The 9,087-nt window shown below is 43.9% G+C and overlaps 1 protein-coding gene across 1 annotated transcript; it reads left to right on the top strand.

Annotated features, from left to right (window-relative positions):
* Nucleotides 1–683: 683 nt before the first annotated feature.
* Nucleotides 684–8,059, top strand: Ccdc126 (coiled-coil domain containing 126). Its single transcript, XM_032906545.1, has 2 exons — nt 684–1,076; nt 6,279–8,059. Exons 1-2 carry the CDS (start codon nt 839–841, stop codon nt 6,461–6,463), a joined length of 423 nt encoding a protein of 140 aa, XP_032762436.1. The 5' UTR covers nt 684–838; the 3' UTR covers nt 6,464–8,059.
* The last annotated feature ends 1,028 nt before the right edge of the window (nt 8,060–9,087 follow it).

Here is a 9,087-nt window from a genome sequence, read left to right as displayed (position 1 = left end):
GGCCGCATCCCCGAGGACTGTTTTCAGTAAGCTGTGGAGCACTCCTGGGAAATGCACTGTGGCGTTTTACTTCCATTACCCCTGCTCTGGGTGGTGAAGCTAGAGCTTTATTTCCTGAGCACTTAGGTAGGTGGTTTATAAACGTTAATTTTTATATTCTCACCCAAGTTTTATGATTTTTTAACCCTCACTTGAATACTTTCCATTTTAGGGTAGATGCTTCATTCTCATTAGTAATATCACCTAGTGGCACGTTCAGATGTCGACACACATTTTATTGTGGGAATTCTTGCTAGCCAGGCATTTTGATTTTCTGTATTTGCTTTTCATCATTTCTAACATTTATTCTGACACTCCTGTCTCTGTTTCCTTTAGGAATCCCCTTTGTGTTGGTGCTGGTGGCTGTGTTTGAACAGACAGAACTTAGAATCTTGTATTGTCTGTCAACCTTATCAATGGCTTTAGTGACGGATAAGAAGTCATTCAAAATTTTATGACCATGGTGGCACATTTCCAGCTAGTAACAAGTTTACATTTATTTCTAGTTTAACTTTGAGAAGATGTGAAAAAGACCGGGAAGCTTGGTAGGTGGCAGAGACAGCTGTCAGGAGGGCAGCAGTGGGGCTGTCCCTGTTTATCCTGGTGCTGGTGCAGGTGGCACTCACCGACCCTTTGTTCTTCAGTTACAGCTGCGTGAGAGCAGACACAGCCCTGCCGAAGATGGGCAGACAGCAGTAGACGGCTGCTCCTCCTCTCTCCCAAGAGACTCTATCATTTGGTGTCCTCTTGTTTCCCGTTACTGCTCCTTGATCAGGTCTGTTTGCATCCTTCATCAGACATGTTCCGTACAATCTCAAGGAAAAACATGTCCCAGAAGCTGAGCTTCCTCTTGCTGGTGTTCGGACTCATCTGGGGGCTGATGCTGCTTCACTACACTTTGCAGCAGCCACAGCGGCAGAGCAGCGTCAAGCTTCGAGAGCAGATCCTGGATTTAAGCAAGAGATACGTGAAAGCTCTGGCGGAGGAGAGCAGGAGCACGGCGGACGGGGATGGGGGTGTGTCCATGGCAGGCTATGGTAAGAGCCCTAGATGTCTCCTGTCCTCTCCCTCCCAGCTCATTCCTGTGTAAATGCACTCACAGGAGGGGACCTCAGCAGCCATGGGTGCACTTTATAAATTGATTTATAAAAAAATTACAGGTGAATAAATGGGAAGTAGAAATACAGTACTTATATATTCCTCACCCAGAATTAAGTTATTAACATTTCCACAAAATTCATTATATTTTAAGTATATTATAGAAGTTGTGACATTCATCTCTTTAAAATATATATGCATAAGATATATGCATTTACAAATGAGTATGTAACAGTATTATTGTTTTATATTTGTTTATACATTTAGATTTTTAATTCTTTTGACTTCTTAATATAAAAATATCAAATGGACACATCTATTAAGTCCCAAGAGACAGGACTTACCTATAGTTACCACACTGCTTACTGCGGCTCTCCCTTTCATAGCTCAGATTCCTGTTGTTTTAAGTTTTCTGTTTTATTTTGTGAGATGGTGTCTGTATGCAGCTCTGGCTGCCCTGAAACTCACCATGTAGACCAAGCTGTCCATGAACTCACAGAGATCCACCTGCCTCCACCTCCCCAGTCCTGGGATTAAAGGCGTGGACCACATCTGGCTTGTTCTAAGCTCTATGCTGCCAGTCTTTTCTCTTCCTTTTAGATGAGATGGAAAGCTAGGAAGTCTGAATGAAGCCTGTTCATTCAGTGCTGGGAATCAAATCCAGGGCCTTCACATAATGCTAGGCTAGCACACTGTCTTAATTAGGGTTTCATTGCTGTGAAGAGACATCAACTCTTATAAAGGAAAACAGTTAATTGGGTCTGGCTTACAGTTTCAGAAGTTCAGTCCATTATCATGGCGGGAAGCATGGCAATGTTCAGGTGGACATGGTGCTGGAGAAAGAGCTGAGAGTCCTACATCTGTAGGCAGCAGGAGACTGAGACACACTGGTCAGACTTGAGCTAATACTACCTCAAAGCCCATCCCCACAATGACACACTTCCTCCAACAAGGCCACACCCATTCCAACAAGGCCACACCTCCTAACAGTGCCTCTCCCTATGGGCCACACATTCCCTCACATGAGTCCTTGGGGCATTCCTATTTAAACCACTACACACTCTAAACCAAGCTATAACCATAGGCTGTTTTATTTATTTAATTATTTATTTTTAGGCAGAATCTCAGGTTGACCTTGAACTTACCTTGTAGTTGAACATGGCCTTGAACTTCTCATCTTCCTTTATTTACCTGGTACTGGATTACAGGCCTGTGCCTCGATTCTTGGCTTATGTGTTGTCAAACTTAGGGTTTTGTGCATGCTAGATGGGTAACACCTTATTAACTGGGCTTGCGTCCAACTAAGTTTGCTTGTAAGACAGATTCTTGGTTTATAAATTAGGCTGACCTTGAACTCAGTGTTTTCCTGCATCCTGAGTGCACTGGGATTGAGCTTCTGTAGTAAGTTTGTTGGTTGAGTGTTCATTTGCTTATGTTCAAGCCGCCCTTTTCCTTCAGCAGAGATGTTTACACTGCCTCTTGAGAAAAGGCCTTACTCACAGCTATGTCACAATGGCTGTGCGCTCGAGAGTGCAGTAGCATGCCATCCCAAGGCTGCTCGTACATTCTTTCTGCCCTTGTCTTCAGTACTATTTCCTGAGCCTTGGAGGAGTGGATACAGATGTCCCATTTATGGTTTCCACGTTAGAGAGAAAAGGCCAGGCATGGTGTAGCCCCAGCATTAGGATGGTGGAGATGGGATCCCTGGGGCCTGTGGGCCAGCTAGTCTGACTGGATTGGCAGATTCTAGCTCGGTACAGCGTGAGACTCTGTCTCACGGTAAGTGAAGGTTGAGGACAGGTGGCTGCTGACATCGCACCTTCCCCCAGCCCCGTACCTTCAGTCTTTTGAGATGAGGGTTTGTTTCATAGCCTAGGGTTTCTATTGCTGCAACAAAACACCATGGCAAAAGCCAGTTGGGGAGGAAAGGGTTTATTTGGAGTTTAGGTTGCCGTGAGCCACCTGGTAATGTGTGCTGGAAACTGACCTCAAGGTCCTCTGGAAGGTCAACCAGCATTCTTAACCCTGGGTCCGTGGCTGCAGTTCCCGTTTTATCTTTTAATCAGCATTATCCACCATTTTCCACCATTTCTTTCTGAAAAATTTTAAATTTCACATAAAATTGGGAACTTCCCATTGAATTATAATGTAATTTGCTGATATTAATAATATTCATAGAGGTGCGTGTCTGTCTCACACTTTTTCTGATAATAGCACAGTTACCAACTTAGTCGGCTGCTGTTAGATGAGTGTATCATTTGCCAGGATTGAGTCCCTAATGTCTGTGCAAAGCCTCTGAGAAACATGAAGGGCGAGTCAGGAGAGAACAAGCCTTTTTTTTTTTTTCTTTTTCTTTTCTTTTTTCTTTGTTTTTGTTCCTAGCTAGGAAATCTGTACTAATGTCCTTCCACCTTCCACAGAGGTTAAGAGTCTTTCTGGAAGAAATTAAAATTAGAACTAGGCACAGGCCTGGGGCTGCGGCCAGGTCTCTGGAGTGTGCCGTGTCAGCAATAGACACAGTGTGTCTTTCCACAAGGTCAGAATTTATACAGCGAGGGTAAATTCACAAGTTTTGTTGGTTTTATTGACTGCAGTTTTCCAGATGGTTCCAGCTGTCCTGACAACAGTGAGGCCATGAGATCTTTTATTCCAATCTTAATTGTGAATAACACTCAGATCACATATTTTAAAAAATTAGTTTATTATTGTGTGTATGTGTATTGTATGCTATGTGTATCACCGTGTTCGGGACTGTGCATGTGTGTGTGCGCGTGTGCATGCAAGGCAGAGAAAAGGTTTAGGAGTCCGTTCTCTCCTAATGTGGATGCTGGGGATTGAACTCATGCTCTCAGGCTTTTACGGCAGGAGTTTTACCCACAAGCCACCTTGCCTGCCCTCAGATGACACATCTCCCTTCACGACTGTGTGTAGGTTTCAGAACAGCTACCAAAGGTGGATGACATAGAGTTCAGACAGGGCTCACTAAGACTGAGGTGACAGCTCATAGAAACTAGTTCCTGGAAATTAGACAGGCTCTGAGCATCTCTGTGAGAGGACCTGCGAGAAACCTGCTGAGGCAGAGCTGAAGAAGGAGCTGAGAGGCCGAGGCCAGGACCGTAGGACTGGACCATCCAGTCCAGCTCAGGACGGGGTCTCGATGGGTGGGTAGAGTTTGATTAGAGCTCATGAAGCAGTGGAGGAGTCCTGCTGAACTAATTGCTATGGATAGTTTGGGGTTCTCTGTCTGTTGCAGGAGTTTTGTCTATACTGCTCTGTGTTCCCGGCTGGTCACAGGTGTGTACCTGCCCAGAACCTATCTCTGATCCTCAAATAGAAAACACACACAGATACACACATACACACACACACACACACACACACACACACACACACACACCAGTTTTCTTAAAATGCCTTAGCTAACTCAATGACTGGACACTCCCAATCCTTCCCCTGATATCCCAGGCCAAGTCAGGGAAGTAGCCAGAGGTTACTTACCCAAAACTGATCTTCTCTCTGCATCCTATCAGTGTCCTGCCCTGCACTCAGCCGCTGGCTACTGGCATCTTTGTTGATAGATCACGATCCAGTTGGGATCCTGTGTCAGATACCCGATCAAAGCATCAGAACCTCCATCTGTCCTCTCTGGATACAGTGGGATGGTTGTACCCCAGGTGGGTGGCCACTGTCACGGTCTCAGTGTTAGATGTTTCTCTCTCTCTGTGGAGCACAGGCGAGGATGTCATATCCTTCGTGGGTCTGGTGTTTACTTCTCACGCATACGGAGTGTTTGCCAGGCAATGCTTCACGGTTAGTGCTGGCCAGGCAGTAGCGCCTGCACACAACCAAGAACGCAAAGTCCAAAGCCTCTGCCCTTGTCCTCAGCATGGAGCCAGAGGCTGAGCTCTGTGTAAGAGTAACGTAGGTCAGAGCAGTCCCCCTGTGTGCTGGCTCCCCACCCCTCTCCCCACTGCAGTGTCAGGGTCTGGCTTGTGTGGGTCACTTGCTTATGAGGCTCCCCTTCTCTGCCTTCACTAGTCCCTCACCTGCCTGGTCCAGCCTTCTTACACCCGACTAAGAAACTCAGCGTAGGGTCCCAGGAGAGGGCTCACTGGTAGGAGCCTTGACTTCTCTTCCCAAGAACCCAGAAGCCCCCACATGGAGCTCACAACCGTCTTTATTTCCAGTCCATGGAATCCACTACCTTCTCTAGGGCACCAGGCATACACAGGGTGCACAGACTTACATGCAGCTAAAGTACCTATACACATAAAATAAATATGTATTTTACCAGTAAGAAATAGTGTAAATTTGTTCCTTACAGAGGGGCTGATGTTTTGAGCTAGACCTTAAGTCTGATGCATTGCTCTCAGAAGTGGGGAGTCCTGGCCTGCTTGAAACTCTTCTGCTTTGGGTGTGGTCATGAGTGATTAGGCTTTCCATGTGTGGGCTCCGTTGTTGTTGTAAAAATATAAAAATAAAAAAAAATGTATTGGTGTTTTTTACCCCTCTAGGTCCTGCACCGTGGTGTCCCAGATATCTGCTAGATATCTTGGTGGAAACACATCCCAGACACACACTTTGCTACACTCAAACCCTCACATAAAAGAACACACAACACAATACTCTTTGACCCAATTGGTAAGATATAATTGCCCACTTAAACATACAAAGCCCGGTACCATCCATCCCTTAGGTACATTGATAACAACCTGTAAATACACAGAGCAGAATCTTAACATCACCTGCCATGGCTTCTCCCCTCTCTCTGTCTCCTCTCCTTTCTCCCTGTCTCCTCCTCTTCCTTCAACCTTATCTCCCATCCATCCTTCCTTCTCCTCCAATGACAGGCCTCCTTCTATCCTGTACCTGCCCCTCACCTGTACTTTACAAATTCAATGGAGAGGTGGTTCTGGTGAAGTCACCTGAGTTCTGAGTCCTTGACTAGGCAGCTGTCCTGGGGGCAGTGGAATTAGCATCAAAATACAGATAACTTCAGGACAAACCACTACACTCCGTATCTTCTCCGCAGCACATTTCTTCCAGATAATTGTTTACCTCTTCCCCTTAAACTGTAAAGACATAAATATTAAGTGTTCTATTGCTACTTAATATGATCGATTCCGATGTTTTCCTTGCAGCCGATCTGAAGAGAACAATCGCAGTCCTCTTAGACGACATTTTGCAGCGCTTGGTGAAGCTGGAGAGCAAGGTCGACTATATTGTTGTGAATGGTTCAGCAACCAACACTACCAATGGCACTAATGGGAATTTGGTGCCGGTAACAACCAACAAAAGGACGAGTGTTTCGGGCAGCGTCAGATAGCAACGAAGGCCACCTTGCAAGGCAACACCACTGTGGATTACATCCTTCGCAGGACACCTCTTAAACTGCTGCCTAGGACAGAGTAATACTTGACAATAAGAGCTCTCCACATTTCCAAGGAGCTTGCTGGATTCATAGGATGCTAATTCTGTGTATATAACCGCAGGCATTATTAGTTTGCTTTGACACAAAGCTCTTTAATGCAGTTCAGTATACTTAACAGGAATTCGGTAACAAGGTGGATACGGTAAGCAGGGAGGTCATCTCTGTACAGAGATCAAGAAACAAAAGCACCAGAAAGACATGGAGTCCTTTCTATAAATACTTATTTAAACATGTCTGTCAGATAAGTGGACGATAACGTTTGACTCATCCTGTCTCCTGCCCTCAGCAATATCCCTGTGAGGAGAGAACACGCTTACTTCCAGAGCTATATTTTGTTACTCAGATTATGAGCAGAGAGAGGAAGTCATGTTGAAAATCATGGTTTGAAATTGACCCAAAGAATGTCTTCATTTGCACTATCCTTCAAAATAACGGAAGGCTAATTGTATATTTTTAAAAATAGCAGTTGTAAGAATGTAGTTTTGAGATGGGTAGCAGCCACTGTCCATAGCTAAGCATCGGAGACAATTTAAAAGAAATGAGAGTAATCGCTAACCTCATACTGTAAAAGTTCCTACATATATTCTGCAGAATAATACATATTTTTATGATGAAATACAAATGTGCATGATTTTTCACAATCATGGTTGTTGATTTGATAGTAAATCTCAGTGTCATATGTCTGTAGCCATGGAACTCAGGAGGCTGGGGCAGGAGAGCTGAGAGCTCAGTGCCAGCCTGGCCAACAGAGCAGATGCTATGTAAAAACCATTCACCGTTTCTCCTACTAGGAACCTACATCGTTTCCATATTTTGGTAAATGTTCTTTGGTTATTTTGGTGGAGGAAGGAAAGGACTTGAGGACTTTAGCCAGATGTATATAATAAATGTTATTTGTGCTGCACAAAACTGCTTGGAAAATTAATGTGAGTTGATGTTATTTAAGAGTATCCTGTGTTAGGAAATGTCAGATTAGCTATTCCTTTTGTATAATGACCACTTTACAAAATTAAGAACATTAAAATATAAATTATGAAGATTGTTTATCTTTTTAGAGAAACAGCTACTGTATACAGCACAAGAAATCTTGACTTGGTTAATTCTAGAATGGAATAAAACATGTCTTTATTTAAATAGCCTTTGTAGCAAGTCCAGTTGCTATATAGTATTCTATATTTCGTAGTATTTATTCTATATAATAACTGCTTACGTGCAGCTAGACTCTAGATTTAGACTAAATTGAATTTAGTTTTTGATATTTTTCATTATTATAATGCTACCACAAAAGTAGCAGTGATTGTAATATTTTGTTAAAATAAGTATAAGAAATATATTGTTTCATGAAAGGAAACTTTCTGAAATGTCTTCCCTGTACCTTTATGAGAAGAAATGATGTCCCATTGCCAGGTAGATTCTGCAGTACTGTTCAGTCTCTGCGTCCTGAGCATCTGATTTCATGGATGAAATAAAATATATTGTTTGTATTCACAAGTGTACTTTTGTTTTGTTTTGGTTTTGGTTTTCAGGGTGGGTTTTTCTGTGTAACAGTCTTTACTGTCCAGGAACTCAAAGAGATCTGCCTACCTCTGCCTCCTGACTGCTGGAATTAAAGGCCTGCACATCACACCTGGCTTGTAACATGTTTTTAAAAACAGCAGTCATGCACTTAATTGTGTTTATATATGTTTGTGTGCATGTCATGTGTGTGCACAGCACAACACAACCTCCGGAATCATTCCTTGAGTGTTGTCCAGTGACTCTACAACTCTCCCTTGCTTCTCTAGCTGCTGTAGGCAAAAGGACTGTCAATCAAACAGCCCTGCGGCATTACCTGTGCACCAGTACTGGCCTTTGAACACTCAACTGATAACCTGAGAAAGAGCTATACAGTGATTGCCATTTTATAGGTAGGTACATTAGTCAGATTGTGCTGTGTTCCCTCCAGCATCTCAAATGACAGTGTGAGGTACCAGGCATTTTGTTGTCATAAACCATACTGAACTATAGATGACTGAAGTCATTTCCACATAGGTCAGAGGGATCCCACAGAGGGACTGTCATGACTGGTGCACATATAAGCCATCAAGGCTTTCTGGTACTGATAGAAACATGATTCATTTGCCTATGAGATTTGCTGCTCGGCTCACTGGGAACGGGAGATGGTAGACATCTTCCTCACCAGTATGTTGGCTGCTTTCACTGCTGTCTCAGTTACTAGTGTGTCTATCGCTGTGATAAAACACCATGACCAAGGCAACTTAAGGAAGGGTCTGTTTGAGCTCATGGTTCCAGAGGATAAGAGGCCATCATGGCAAAGAGCACAGCAGGCAGGGTAGCTGACGCCGTAGCAGAGAGCTCACATATTGACCCACAGATAGGAAGTACAAGAGGCTAATTCTATATGGTGTGAATCTTGAAATCTCAATGCCTACCACCGGTGACACACTTCCTCCAGCGAGACCATCCCTCCTAATTCTTCCCGAATAGCCAAGTGGGAGCCAAACAGTCAAATGCCTGAA

Source organism: Rattus rattus, chromosome 6, assembly GCF_011064425.1.
Source record: "Rattus rattus isolate New Zealand chromosome 6, Rrattus_CSIRO_v1, whole genome shotgun sequence".
NCBI classification, from domain to species: domain Eukaryota; kingdom Metazoa; phylum Chordata; class Mammalia; order Rodentia; family Muridae; genus Rattus; species Rattus rattus.
The sequence above is the reverse complement of the archived record's forward strand: the minus strand, read 5'-3'. Positions and strand labels throughout refer to the sequence as shown.

Excerpts from the sequence above, each read along its gene's own strand:
- Ccdc126 (XM_032906545.1), top strand. The coding sequence starts at position 839 with ATGTTCCGTACAATCTCAAGGAAAAACATGTCCCAGAAGCTGAGCTTC. Across the intron at positions 1,077-6,278 it reads TGTGTCCATGGCAGGCTATG|CCGATCTGAAGAGAACAATC; the intron begins GTAAGAGCCCTA and ends TTTTCCTTGCAG.